The sequence below is a fragment of the Cynocephalus volans genome, chromosome 11, assembly GCF_027409185.1.
Source record: "Cynocephalus volans isolate mCynVol1 chromosome 11, mCynVol1.pri, whole genome shotgun sequence".
Lineage (NCBI taxonomy): Eukaryota > Metazoa > Chordata > Mammalia > Dermoptera > Cynocephalidae > Cynocephalus > Cynocephalus volans.
This window is the reverse complement of record NC_084470.1, coordinates 84,232,950-84,248,970: the sequence shown is the minus strand read 5'-3', so window position 1 is coordinate 84,248,970 and position 16,021 is coordinate 84,232,950. Positions and strand designations below refer to the sequence as shown.

The 16,021-nt window shown below is 36.6% G+C and overlaps 1 protein-coding gene across 1 annotated transcript in view; it reads right to left on the bottom strand.

The window, feature by feature from the left end:
• CNTN6 (contactin 6) overlaps positions 1–16,021 on the bottom strand; it is a 161,481-nt gene that overhangs the window by 113,484 nt on the left and 31,976 nt on the right. Inside the window, exon 4 of the mRNA XM_063113413.1 lies at positions 1,185–1,280. Within this exon, the coding sequence (XP_062969483.1) occupies positions 1,185–1,280 (96 nt within the window). The remainder of the gene's footprint in view (positions 1–1,184; positions 1,281–16,021) is intronic.

Sequence of the window (16,021 nt, the reverse complement as noted above, 5' to 3'; positions counted from 1 at the left end):
TCTAGAATAGCTATGAAGAACAAAAGAACATTATGCCGGCATCCCTGTCCTGGCAGACATGAGGATGCTCTTGGCAAGTCCTAGAGCTATTCAGGATGAAAGTTCTTATAATACCCGAATGGTGTCAATATTGACAAACACCCTTGAAATCATGCTAAAATGCCACTTATGACATAATGGGATTTGGTATCAGGCAAGTTTGCCGTAACTCATGCAACAGGGATTAGTTATTCAGTTACGAAGGTCTTAGTTTAAGTGAGATTTAATATATATGTGACTTAGTTTCAGGGGCACTAGTAAAATGAGGGCCTTACGTGCTTTAGGAGACCAAGATACCCTTCGATATCGGCATGTGACAAGGTAACAAGGGGAAGCTTCTTCTGCCCAGCTGCTTTTTTGTTTTCTTACATATATGACTAATTCATTTACAAATATTTTACATTTCTGTTACCGCTCATTAAAGAAAATTGAGAACAATCTTCAGTTCTGTCAAGAATCTTTCATCAATGTCAGAGCATAAAATGACATAGACTGGTAGCACAGATATGATTTTGCATATCTTGTTATTTCATTTTTAAATTTTTATTATTATTATTATTATTGGTGGCTGATTGGCACAGGGTCGTATCATTTTGGTTACAATACTGGAAAATAATTTTCCACATGGTTAAAAAAATAAGCACAATTAAAGAGCCTGAACAATTTTTCTGTGCTCTGCAACAGTATTATTTTATCTCAAGAGAGCACTGAAAGCATTGTCATTCTCCCCTAACATCTCAGGTGAACATAAATCCATAATACTCTCTAATAATACTGATATTGTTAACTTCTAATTAGTTTCCTTTTTTTGTTTTGTATTGGTATTTCACGAGGTCATTTGAAAATCAAACTACTGAAAAAGTGTTTTCGAGTTTTTAAAAGTTCACAAATAAGATTTGGTTTTACATTAGGAAAAAGTTGCTTGCATTTTATTTTTAAACATCTGTTTTATTTGTTTTCAAAATGTTTTCATTCCAGAGTGAAAGTCAACTACAACAGAAACAGTGGCGGTTAAGGACTGACAGCTTAAGAGCCAGATGGCGTGGATTTGAATCTTGACTCCATTTTCTACCAGCTGTGTGACCTTGGACCAGTTACTTAACCTTTCTCTACCTAGTGTACTAGACCCAACCTTCCTACCATACCTCCAAAATGTGGTGGTGGGCCACAGAGAAGCACCACTCCTTGACCTTCTCGGACAGACACTGTGCTTCTTGTTTTGGTTTCAAAGTCTTCAATATCTTGGAAAAAAAAGAAAAGTAAGTTTAAAATTATTTACTTTGCAGAGAAACATTTTATAGAAGAATCTTAAACTTATTTTTATTATTAAAGCTAATGGGTTCTCATACTTGGCTGACCAGAAGATTTAGCAGATGATCAATTTATCTGCACTGATTATTCTCTCTCAAAATCATGTGTTTCTTTCCCTCTTTCTTTTTAATATAATCAAACCAAAAATGTGATACAAACATTTGTTAACATTATTCACTGTTTACTCTTATTCTTCCAGAAAGTCTGCAGCCCAGCAGGAAATCTTTTAAGCCCAACACATATGTACTTTTCCTGGGGAGGTGTGATTTAAAAAAGGTATGTAGCAAATTTTCTGCAGTCTTCTAGAATTTCAGATTAATGGTTGACCCTTTAATGTGTGGGTGGAGTCTGTGAGAATTTAGGATGTAATGGGGTGAGAGAAGGAGATTTATGTGACAGAACCAATGAGACAGAAGGTGTATTTCCTATCTTGCTCTCTTCCTTCACAAAGCCACTTCATGATCTTATTTGAAATGTTATGATTTCCTACATCAAAGAATCATAGAAATTCAGAGTTGAAAGACAGCTGACTAGCTATCTTGTTAAGCCATCCATCTGAGATATGAACCTTTCAACACTCCTGGGAAATGACCACCCAGCCTCCAGGAATGGTTAAATTATTGAGGTTCTCTGAACCTCAGTTTCTTCACCTGTAAAATACTTTCATTCAGTCAGTCAGTTATTCAATGAATTGAGCACCTACTAAAAGACAGAATGGGTAATAAAGGCAGATGATATACTTGTAAATAAAGCAAGATATACTCTATCTTTATTGTGCTTGCTATCTAATAGTATGATCAGAAGACTGATTTAAAAACAAGCAAACAAACAGATATATCATTTATAAATTGTAATAAGTGTTCTGAGGTGGAGACTGTTAGTTGTCTACCAAGATCTATTCTCCCATCAATCATAGTAGTTGACTTGTGGACCAAACCTTCTTGCCTTACCTGAGGATGCATTTCCTAGACTTCCTTGCAGCTAAATGTGGCAAGCAGAAATGATGAGTGAAGCTTCCATCTTTTATGTTTGAGGGGAAATATCTACAAATTTTGATGCTCCCCACCCCTCCCGACCTCTTCACCACCTAGATTGCCCAAGATATGGGAGATCTTGGAAGCCACTTATTGAACATGGAAGAGCCCCCCTTAGCCTGGGTCCTTGAGTGACTGTATAGAATAGAATTGCAGCTGATCTGGAACACCCACTCTGCATCATTATGTTAGAGATAAGTAAAGCTATATCTTGTTTGAAGTATTTTTCTTGGGGTCTTTTTATTATAGCACTTTAACTTTTTAACCTAACTAATATATCCCATGAAAGAAAAGAAGAAAGCACAGATCTGATGGATGAGAAAGAGACTGCTGTACAATGGCAGCGTGGGACAGAGAAAGCATTTCTTCCAGAAAGGAAAAGCAGGACTAAAATTCTAGATGTGGAAAATGCAGGGAAGTTTCATGGTATTGGGAAAAAGAAGCCAGTGTTGCTGGTGCAGAGTGGGTAAGGTTTCAGTGAGACTGCAGTGGCAAGCAGGGCATTATGGACATTTATAATATGTTTAGATTATATTAAAATACGAATCCCTAGAGATAATCTAATAATACTTCAATGCAAATGGATGAATAATATTTGGGACATGCATAGAATGTAAGGTCATTACTGATTAGACAGAACGTATTAAATGTAAATGGATTTACTTTGAAAGTTCCTAATATCATACTGCTAAGAAAAAAAAAACTGCTAAATATTGCTATGGCATTATCCTATTACGGAAGAAAAAAAAAGGTAAAAAGATAGATATGAATATGTCATTGAATTAGTATAGAGAAAGTTAGTTACAGAATGGATTTAAAAAAAATACTCACATTGGCTATCTTAGAGGAGTGGATGGAAGACATGAGAGTGGAGATTACTAAATCTTTACTTACACCTGTTTTTTAAAAATGCTTTAAATATGTTGTATGCATTTCTTTTTTAAGTTTGCTTATTTTTAACAGCCTTACTGTGGTATTATTGAAATTAATTATTGGTATTCTTTAAAGGAATTCATGAGTTCTATTTTGGATATCTTGAATTTGTATTATCCATAAGCTATCTAAGTGACAATGTCATAATGGTTGCAAAATATATGAGCCCTGAACTCAGTAGAGAGGCAAAGTCCAGATTTACAAGGATGGGACTTATCAGCATGGAGACAGTAATTAAAGTCTTAGAAATGGATGTAATCCCCATAGAATGACTCAAATTTTTGGCGTGAGCAACTTGGTGGACAGTTGTCTAGGATAAAACCCTAAAAATCTCCAGTATTTAGAAGTAGATTAGAGGACCACACACAATTAAGAGGTGAAATAAGATGTGGACAGAAAAATGTTGTGGGTCACATGTGATCTTGACTACAGAAGTTTCAGTGGCATTTGGGGGACAAGCCAATATAAACTGAAGAGCATATAGCAGATAGTAGATAAAGACATGGAGACCACAGGCATGCAAACTCTTCAGAGCCGGCTATGAATGAAAGGTGAAATTTAGAAAGACCACAAGAGGGTTTGGAGGGTGAGAATACTGTACTGATATAAATGATCGAGTAAAGAAAGAGAATGGTGATTCAAGGCATAAATTAGAGTACAGTCCTTATAAAGCCAGAAAGGTGGTAATCAGGCCCATGTGGAAGGAATGACCTTTGTAAGGAAAGAGGAATCAAGGCAAACATATACAAGATTCACTGCAGAGTTCTTGCTGGTCAAATGAGAAAGTTGGTGCTGGTGGTTTCAAATTTATCAGTAAAACTGATAGGTGAGTATTAAGTAGGTCATTTAGAAGGGTAGAAGATAACAATAAACTAACTATTTAGCAAGTATGTTATGGGGGTTAAATAAGAATGAATTTAAAGTACCTAGACTATAGCCTGCAGTAGAATAGGTACTTGATAGTAGTCATTATGACATTCCAAGTGGTTAGGGCAAACTGTTAAATTTTCGTCTGGTTGATACAAAGCTCAGATACACTAATCTACAAATACAAATTAAATATCACATTTTAGGTTCAATAAATGTTTTAGATGAATGATTCTATCTGAAGCATTCACAGTATATCTCTCCTAAATATAATACTTTCCAAATAGTATTCTTTTTGTACACGATCCTTTTCTATCCATGTAAAGTAAGCGTTCAAGGAAATAGATGCACTAGATCTGATATGTAAATTTAGCAACTCACATATTCTCTACTTTTTATAATAAAAACATTTGACCAAGCTAGACTCTACTTGTCCCCAACTACACCCGTTCCCTGTCTCCATCTGTTCTTGATCAATAGTCATTGGCTGTGTACTAATTTAGGACCCAGCATGCCTGGCATGTTTCTTGTAAAGGTTTTTTAATCAAACATGCTCCCTTCCTTCTCTGGCCACGGGAAGACTAAATCAGCCTACGTAAGTTAGCACCATCAATGTTAGCTATTGCATTGACATAGAAGTCATTTATGTCTAGGGTTTTCATCAATTTAAATATGTCTTTTTTATAAAAATTACCTTAACAAATTGTATTTTAAAACCAAAAATTAATGTATTGAATTCAATGTATAGACTCTTAGTAGCAGTAAGAAGTGACAATTGTAAGGTTTTTTTTTTTTTACTATTATTTTTGAAAGGTCCCATTTAATAGTCATTACTTTTTAATGGTCGCAAAAACAAACACTGTCAGAAAGGAGTAATGAGAAATTGAATGATACTATGAAATGAAAAAGGTTTGGATTGAATTCTCTCAATGTCACATTGTCAGTGTGCCACACTCCCAGTACATCAGTCATGTTTTCAGTGTTAATCAGAAGTCATTACAACATACTGTTGATAAGACTACTGATACTTTAATACATTCTGTGTTCACTTCCACTCAAATAGCATCCGCTTGTGCCATAATTTCTCGGTGCCTTTTATGATTACAATGGGGTTTCTATTAGCTGACATGAAAGGAAATCAACTCCTCTCAAAAGTCACACAAATCCTGTTAGCTATCAAAACACAGTCATTCCAAAATGTTACTAGTTCATAAGTTTTAATTAATAATTCAGATTTTAAAACTGTTTAATAGCACATAGATCATAGACATATAATTTTGCTGTATTTAAATTAGGTGCCATCACATGTGAATATGCTTTGAAATAAAATCCATTTTAAATATCCAATCGTATTTCAAATACATTTCTTCTAGCTGGGAACGTGATTTAATTCAGATAATTTTTTGAGGCAAGGTTCACTGAATTAGGTAGCCATATGAGCATTGATTGAATATTTTTTTGGCTCTGTAAGACCTTTAAAAACTCTAGATTTATTCTTCTACAAGGAAAGGCCGGAGACAACCACTGGTTTCTATTTTTGTTCTATTCATTTTTGCTTAAGATAAAATAACTTAGTGTGAGATTATTCCCTGAGATGGTCTGAAATTCTATAATATTTGGAAATATCCCCATAAACCACAAAGGTGACCTGCCCAGGCTGTCCTTGTGCTCATGGTACAAGTCCTGCAGTGCTGGTTGCTGTTAAAGACCCCGATTATTGAAGTTGCTCTCATTAAGCCATTCTGATGACCATGGCTTATTGGGTCCTGTGGTTTTATTGCTGGGTTTGGAGGAAGCATTTGGCAGGAGCATAAGCAAAAATGCAGTCACAAACAAGGATGCATTCCAAAGGCCAGCAGGGAGTGCCTGAGAATGGCCCATAAAATGAGCTTTAAAGAATTACTGGGCCATATGCTCTCTCCTGCAGCAACCAAGGTTCAGAGTAGGTACAAGGGCCACCAAAATGTACTTAAAATGAAGTCCAGGCAATGCTAAGTAGTGCAACATCTAATTGCAGGCAGGAAGAATACATCTTTGCAGCTGCCACGTGTAGGAATGAATCTCAGCCTAATTAAAGCAAGAAAACTGTGCATTTGCTGCCAATGCCTGACAATCACAGTCAGAGAATGCACTTGGCAGTGCCAGACCCTGACACAGAAGACCAGTGGTTTGCCAACTGTCATAAGGCTGTGGGTACCTGGGGACTATCGACCAGGACCAAGATAACAGCACTTGGAAAGTTGGGGGTAGAAAAAATATTCACCAAGAAAATGTGCATGCTTGAAGCAGGGCATAGTACAGCTGAGTTGTTAAAAATCTAAATAATGATATTAATTGTATCTTTCACCATGTACTATGTATGAACTATTTTATTTTAATGTTTTAAATCATCTTTCTTTTTCCTTTTTTTCATGTATTAAGAATAGATACTATGTACCAGAAACTCTGACAAGTACTTTCATTGAATCCTTACAAGTACCCTGTAATGTACATACACGTTTCCTTAGTAAAGGAGGAAACTGAGGTTCATAGAGTACTGGTTACTGACCAAAGCCCACACAATGTCTATGTGTAAAGATGAGACTGAAAAAGAGAGTCTGGTTCCAGAGCTCACTCTCAGACACTGTGCTGTTCTGCTTTCCAGATGTTAACTGGGGTCTCCCTGCCACTTACAACATATAAAATTGTCATACACTGTCATTTCGTGTTCAAACAAGCAAAAGCCCAATGCCTTTCTAAAGAGTTGTGCAAATTCCTGGGCGAGAGAAAGGGGTGCTATAGTTTTTGGTTTTAGAAATAGTTTCATTTCTGATTTCCTGACTCCTCTGAATCCTTGTTTGTTTCTCTGTGTGTGTTTCTCAATTTATCTCCATGTCACGTCAATGCAAACAGAACTCAGCCCCTTATTTTGAGCTACACACAGAGATATGTATATACACACCCCCCACACACTAGGATGAACACCACCATTACTATATTTAGTGCCTATGTCAGTCTGACTGATTTAGCAAGAACGCAACTCAAACACCTTAAAATAAAATATTGGATCTGTAGTTCCCAAAGGCCCCTCAGCCTCTTCTCTTTGTTGCTCGTCTCTGCTCTCTCTCTTCTGCAGCCTCCCCACTACAATCCTCCCTTTCAGGAGCAAGAGGAACACAAAGCCTCCCACTGGCCTCTGCAGAGAAGTTCCGCTCCCTCTGGCTCTTACTATCACACCCAGAAAGTGATCGATCTGTTCTAGTTCACATAAGTTGTAAGTAAAGAAAACAAAACTTAATTCCAAATACTGTGGCTCCTGAGTGCACCTGCTTAACCACCAGACCAGACTGCCTCTCTTTCTAGAGCTTCACCCAGACACAGACCCTATAACCTGCCCCAAACCTGAAACATTGCTCATTTTCTTTCTTTCCACAACTCAAGAGCAATTGCAATTATTTGTCACTTCAAGGACATTAGGTCTGATTTTAAACTCTAAGATTTATTTTCCTCTGCTCCCTGCTTTCCACCAATCAAATAGTGTTTTCTCCCTTTGAGAATCTTCTGAAGAAGTTTGAGTCTTGAAAGCTCATCCTGGAGCAAACAGGACTGGGAGCAGTGGTTCACCATCATGATGTGGCTCCCATGCTGAAGGAATGAGCTTTGTTTTGGCCTACGGCAAAAACATTTTGTTGGGCAAGGAAATGCTGATACCCTGTCCAGCAAAAGGGAAATGATGAAAGGCACCAAGAAAAATTTCCTAGCTCTGCATGCATTTGTCTCACAGAACTCCCAGATGTAATATCGGTAACTTCCAGAACTAAAGTATTCTTTAAGTATCTCAAGACATTACAGTGAGGTTATTCCAAATTCATCTCTCTCCTTACTTCTCTCCTTTGAAGAGGATCACTCATGGAGAATACTAGAATTGTTCATCTTACTATTTCCTATTTCTTGGGTGGTTTGGATTAAGATGAGGGTCGTACTGCTGTAATTAATTTTTCCAAGCCTTTATGAAGTGGCATACACAAATATTTCTACTTAGACATATTTCATTTTCCACCATCATTTTCTAGATGCTATGCACTCAGTTGCAGTGTTCATGATATTATTGTGTTTCCTAGTATAACTCAATAACATAACACGACCTAACCTAATAAAGCTTAACACTACTGTCAAATCCTGTAAAAGAGGCAATAACTAAATCTTGATATTGGACATAAATTTGGAATGTTAATATCCAGGTAGAAAGTAAGTAGGTATTTTAAGAGTTTCTGGTATCAAATCCATTTAAAATCGAAGTTAAAATTCATTCTCTTTTTTGGGGGGGTAAAAGGATTTTTATAAAAATTAATAAACAAGTGGAGGGCAAGTGAGTTATTTCTTGATTTCCTGAGAATAATGAGTTCACCGAGAACTATCTTCTTATGGTGTTTAAGAAAAAAATAGATTATAGTGAGAAGAGGATAGTGCATTATTTTCCAGCACCCCAGCATCTAGTTTTCAGAGAGATAAGTGCTTAATAAATGGAACAAGTAAACAAAAATGAAATATTGAATTGGTCTATAGTAATATATATGTAAGATTGGATATTTTTCTGTAATGGACTCATTTTTCTAACAAATGGTGGTAGGAACAGTGAGACCTACGACAAAAAGAATAATAAAAGTGCTAGACATAAGCTGTCCTCAAACTTGCTCCATATTAAGTTTGCATATTCCCTAGTTAAAGTTGATGAGAGAGAAACAAAAGAGAATGATGGAATGGCGTAACTTTGATATTATAGGATAGATTGAGATGCCAGATTACTTAACTAGTAATTAGAGTGGAGGTCTTTGGTGTTTCTGGGAGGAAAAGAAGCAATATAAGTAGCATGCAAAATACACTAAACAGCCACTATTTACTATTCATACTAATGAATTCTGTAAAAGGTTTAGTGATGCAACAAAAGAATCGAGAGCATAAATTTAGGGTCAGATTATGTGTGTTCATTGCCAGCTTTGCCAAGCACTAGCTGCTGATTTAGGGCAGATTAATTAGTCTCTTTCTACCTCAGTTTTCCCTGTTTTTAAAATGAAACTAATAATAGTACCTGCCTCAGAGGCATGATGACAAATTGTCTTTAAAGTGTATAGAAGGTGTTAGGTACAAAATAAATGATGGGAGGGACTTAATTATATTAGTATACCACCAGATATAACTGCACACCACCAAAAGTCAAATTTCCAAATTTTTAAGTGGACTTTTTTTTTCAGCTTTCCTCTCAGTGTCTGATGATGTGATTAGACATCATTTCCTGAAGACTGAGTCTGGGGTTTCCTTCTCTGCCTACCCAGTGGCCAGCTCAAATGCTGTGAATAATAATAATTTTAAAAAGGCCTAAAATCAAAAGTATGTAAATTTTAGTCCAGGCACTGACACATCACGTTGCATTTTATTACAAAGAATGTTTCACTGATTTGACACAAATAGTTAGATGGAAGGTCATAGAACAGTTGCCCAGAAAGCTACATAGCCCAGCTGGAGGTAGAAGAACACTCTTGACTTGGAATTTGAGTAGCCAGGAAAAGATCCTAGTCTCTCCTGCTTCTTCATGGTCTTGAGCTTTGCCTTTTGACAAATGTTTATTTTCCCGTGTTTTGTTCTGCAGGGAGAACAGTGCCAATATCTTTTTAGTCAATAATCTCTAAAGAGATTTCATAAAGGTCTTTGTGCTTCTTGGGATGAATGAGTGATATCATATTGCTCCAGTACAAAAAGGGGAGTATCTCAAAAGGGCCAGATCTTTAGGTCAATAAAGGATGCCCTACAGCACGTGGAGACACGTGGGTTCGGCTGTGTGTGTCATCAGGTGTGTGTTTTTTTCAGATGAATTCTTGAGGATTCTGCTGAGGAAGCCCTGAATGGCAGAAGGAAAACATGTATTTGCTTGCCATTGTTGACACCAATGTGACCAATCCATAGGACAGTAGGTGTTTATTAGATTTGGGTTAAACATTTGAAGGCAACAACTAAGAGCTATGGAGGGGACTTCCCAGCACAAGGGGTAGGGGAACTCTTATTTACCAAAACACTTCCTAGTTCCTGGAGCTTTATCAACTAAATGAGATGTTGGTACAGTGTGACTCCCATTTTATAAATAAAAACACCTATGCTCAGAAACTTTAAGCAATTTGCCCAAGACCACACAGCTGAAATGGAATCAGATATGGACTCTTATCTAGCTCTGATTCCAGAACATTTTCAGCTATAAAGGACACCACTCTGCCCACTCCATGGAGGGAGAGGGGAAAAAGCATCAGGGGGAAGAGAAATGCGGGCTACAAAGCAGTTGCTTTATGTCCAACAGCGAGTGAACATAATCTGCCCTGTCACTTTGGGAAGTACATCCTAGCCCTGTTAATAAGTCTCTGCATGTAGTAACAAAAAAGGCCAGGCTGACCACTGGCTTCCCAGAGGTTTGAGGAAGTATGACCAGGGGCTCACTGGTAATTAACTCCTATTTTAGGTCACCAGCAAAAGGGGCTGGAGGTATTGGTTTTGGTGGCAAATTCCGTGAACTTGTGCCCTTCCAGGAACAATCACATTCATAGCTCCCTCTGGATCCACTTCTGTGACTCTCATTAGAGTAAACAGGAATGATTTCCATGGAGTGAGCCTCCAGGCCCCTTGGCAAGAGTGGTTAATGTGAATCATTATACCCACTGTGGTCCTTCTCAGACAGAGCCCATAATAAGTTCTTTAAATCATTGTGATGGTTTAATTGGAGAGCTAGATTTCAAAATTTGCAACCTATGTAAAACGTTCAAGGTAGAGTTCTGGAGGTAATGGAGCAGAGCCCCTGGCTAAATGTGTTTCTGCTCCTGTTTGTACAGGGAGTATGCAGTCAGAGCACTTTTTTAAAGACCTCCCACAGATGTAGGCTCTGAGTTTACCAGAGTTTTTATCCTATTGACTTTAATTTGCAAGAACTTTCTCTAGTGAAATTAGGGAGAGTGACTTCAGCGTTGCTAAACAGTGTTGTTTTTCCGTCAGATTGTTTTACTCTAAGCTAGGTCTTTGGTGTCACAGCTGCAATCTACATTTCCTTTGCAGATTTCCTCAGCTCAGCCCTCAGGGGAATTAGGTTCAGTGATAAGGAAGGACCTTTGCATGCATTGTTATTTAGAGAGAGTGAGGGAAAGAGAGACAGACAGACTATTTTAAATGAAATCCTATTCTTTTCCAAAACACTTTTGCTCTTGTCATCTTTTTAATACTGATAATAACCCTGAGAGGTAAGCAGGAGAGCTGTGACCAATTGTTGGGACAGGCATCTTTGGTTGTAAGGGTAGTGCACTTAGGTATTATACAAACAAATTCTACAAATTTTTATAACTATGCATTGCTTTCTAACATTTTCTTTTATTGGTGATGAATGACACTGGTTTTATAGATACAATGGTAAAATATGTCCCTCCAAACAAATATACTTATTAAAAATTAAAGTAGGGAACACTTATTCTATTTTACGGAATAACATGGTGCCCTATTCTAGAAATGCAATAAAGCCACTGAGATGTTAAAAAAAAAAAAAATCAAAGCAATTTGATTGGTAAAAAATAAATAATAGTACAGGTGGTATTTGGGTATTTCAAAAACCAAAAAGGTGATGTATAGATGGCTGAAGTTGGGGATTCTGGTTTAGAAAAATGGGCCATTTAAGCCCCAGAGGATAAGGCATAATAAGACATCTTTGAGAGAACCAGAGTGACATAATCTGCATTTGCCAAGAACAGGGATTTGGGGAAGTAGAAAGAACAGAACCAAAGGGAAAATCAACATGAAGAATACTGAAGGATCTTTGAACAAGTCTATTCTACTAGAATCATGTGTTTTCTTTTTATGCCAATTCTTTTCTCTTCCAAACTTCTACAAAAGTTTGCATATAAACAAAAGTCTATATGAATATGTTTTTATTTTATCAAGTGTGTTATTTGAGGGACAGAATTCAGAAAAGATTTAGCCTCTTGGTTGAAAACCAAAATGGAGGAGGGAAAGTTGTCAAACCCAGAGCAGAGAACAGAACTTCAGAAAAGGCAGAAGTTGGAGCGAGAGGTGATCATGGGAATATCTCTTCACTGGACTAGACAGGAATCTGGACACTGATTTTCCCAGAAAAGAGTGAGTAGATTTCATTCATATTTTAAGAGGCAGAGAGTGCCAGCTGAGAAAACTAAAAATAGAATGATCATATATATCATCCAGCAATCCCACTTCTGGGCATATATTCAAAGGAAATGAAGTCAATATGCTAAATAGATATCTGCACTCCCATGTTCATTGTAGTATTATTTACAATAGCCTAGAAATGAAGACAACCTAAGTGTGCACGATCAGATGAATGCATGAAGAAAATGTGATATATAAATGGAATACTATTAGGCCTTTAAAAAGAACGAAATTCTATGATTTGTGACAACATGGATGAGCCTAGAGGGCATATGTTAAGTGAAATAAGCCATGCACAGAAAGACAAATGCCACATGGTCTCATTCATATGTGGAATCTAAAAATGTCAGTCTTATAGAAGTAGAGAGTAGAATGGTGGTTGTCAGCTGGGGGAGAAGGATGGATAGGAAAAGGGGAGATGTCAATCAAAGGGTACAAAGTTTCAGTTAGACCGGAGCAATACGCTTTATTGACCTATTGCACAGAATGGTGACTATAATAAATAACAAAGCATGGTATATTTCAAAATCCCTAAAAGAGTAGATTTTAAATGTTTTCACCACACACATACACAAAAGATAAGTATGTGAGGCAATAGATTTAAATAGCTTGATTTACTCATTCCAAATGTAAACATCACATTGTACCCCACAAATATATACAATGATTTGTCAGCTACAAGTAAAACAAAAGTTTTTAAAATACAAATGAAATTGGTCTAAGTTATAGTACTAGTTTCTAAGTTGAATTTGAAACTTTTAGCAGACACCAGTCATCATCCCTTTATGTCTGCTCTCATAAACAGGTGTTCAAGAAATATTGGTTGATTTAATAAGTTTTTTATTTTAAAAAGGTGAACTGCTTGCATTGCATTATAATTTACCATCATAATATTTTGAATGTAGATATTTAAATGTAAATATTGTCATGAATTCTTTTCAAAAATGACCTTCTTTGACTGCTATTGTTTGCTTGACTGCCTTTCTACAAAGTGAGTACACGGACTTATATCTGTAGCGCTGGCAGACAGCCAGTGCTGACGCACAGTAAAAACTCAATAAACATTTGATTAATGATTAGCAAACTCAGAAATAAAGATGACTTTAAATAGCTTACTAAGTTATTTAAAGCCCTAAGGGCCAACCCGTGGCTCTCTTGGGTTCGATCCCTATACAGGGATGGCCGGTTAGCTCATTCGGGAGAGCGTGGTGCTGACAACACCAAGTCAAGGGTTAAGATCCCCTTACAAGTCATCTTTAAAAAAAAAAGAAAGAAAGTTGTTTAAAGCCCTGTATGACATAGCCCCCCCCCCCCCACATCTTTTCACCTGTTATTCAGGAAATTCCTAACACAACTCCTATTTTATTTTCCTGTTTCTTGGAACATACTAAGCTTTCTTTCCCTTATGGCCCTTGGTGTTACTGTTTCTTCTGCTTGAAAACTTACCCCTAGATCCTTGTGTGCCTAGATTCTTTTTGACATTCAGATCTCACCCTACTTGCTACCTCTTTAGCAAAGCCTCCCTTGGCCAACCAATCTAAAGTAGCAGCTCCTTATCTCTCTATTGCTTTTCCCAAAGGTCTAATCACTGTCAGAAATTATTATTGATTTACTTTATTTCAATTTTTCCTACATAGGTATAAGCTTTGTTTTAGTCTGTTTTATGTTTCTCTAACAGAAATACCTGAGACTGGGTAATTTATAAATAAAAGAGGTTTATTTGGCTTACGATTCCAGGACAGCTGCATCTGGCACGGGCCTCAGGCTGCTTCTACTCATGGTGGAAAAGCAGTGGAAAAGCAGCAGGCAGCCGGTGGGTACAATCAAATCACATGGTGAGAGAGGAAGCAAGAGAGAGAGAGAGAGAGGAGGTGCCAGGGTCCTTTAAACAATCAGCTCTCAGCTCTCACGTGAACTAATAGAGCGAGAACTCACTCATTACTCTCCCCCCCCCAGGGGTGGAAACAATGAGTTTCCAACACTGCCACATTGCAGATCAAATTTTCACATGAGTTTAGGAGGGGACAATACATCAAAACTCCATCAAGCTTCATGAGAACAGGGACCTTATTTTTCCTCAGTAATTAGCTCGGTGCTCACAAAAATCAGATATTCACAAACACAAGGGTACTTCAAAAAGTTTGTGGGAAACTTTCATATTACAAAGATAATATATATCTTTCCATGGATTTTTTGAAGACCCCTTGTATATCTTTAATAAATTAATAAATAATTATAACTCTAAAGTGAGAGTAAATGCAAAATAATAACTACATAGTCCACAATATTTTCTTTAGAAATGAAGAAAGGATAAAACCAATCTTTGTTTGATCAAGAAGATTTCCCAGAGAAGAGGCTAGAATTTACTCCGAGAAATGATGTGATAGCCAGACTCCAAAGTGGACCTGAATGAACCTGCTCCCAACATCCACACCTTAGTGTAACTCCCTCTCACCACATTGTACCAAGATTGGTCGGTGTAATCAACAGTATGGTGGAAGTTATAGTACATCACTTTCAAAATTAGTTTATAAAGGAACATGTCCCAGAGAGTAACAACACATGAAAGAAGTCTGTTTATTTTATATAAAAAGAAAGAGTGGTCACAGTTGAAAGAAAATGTTTGGTCTTTGGAATCAGATAAAACTGTGTTTGAATCTAGCACTTGGATTTATAAGCTGTGGGACATTGAAAAACTTACTTTTCAATTATTTTCACTGTTCTTTAATATGCTCAGTGTCTGATATATAAAGATCTGTGATAAGTGAGTAGTCCTGTCCTCTAGTCCTGGAAAATGTTTTTATATGACCATTTTTACTTAAAAGTAGACTTAATGGCACCAGAAAGCCATAAAATAACCCAAAATGCTTCTTGTAACCTTTATGCTGCCTAGTAACAATCCCAAATCTATAACCTGATAAAGTAATTAGGTAGGGCTGTCCTTCTCTCTCTCTGCTTTGACCCTTTCCCCTTCTTGTGATTATAAAATGCTAAGCTCTTCTGTCCCTCTTTGAACTGCATTCATCAGGGCTACCTGACTACGCGTTTCCCCGGTTGCAATAGTCATATTTGCTCGGTAAATGCTAGCTGTATGTATTTGGCCTCAGATTCTTTTGGGGGCAACAAAATAATTTTATTATTGGATTATTTTGGACTTAAATGAAGTGATATAAATAGCCTGTTTAGTATACTATATGTCAAATGGCCCTCAATAAGTTATAACTGTTACAAAGATTTAGAGTTCATTTAACTTAGAGGTAGATCTACCTTTTATATTTATTTATATTTTATGTTATTTTTTCGTGTTTATTATACCCATTATCATATTGGATTTATTTATATTCACATTTGACTTTTACGAAATTCATACTATATGTGTGGGCACTAGATAAGCATGTTATATAATAAGTATGTACAGGTTGATTATGTCTTATATGAAATACTTGGGACAAGACGTGTTTTGGATTTTGGATTTTAGCAATTAGGATGATAACATATAATATATAGATAGATATATTAATTATATATAATAATAATAAATATATATAAATAGTATTATATATATTTTCCACATAAAATGCTAAGACCCAGAAATTTTAAGAAAACTTGCCAAAAAGTCACTGAACTGGTAATTAATTGACGGAGATAAG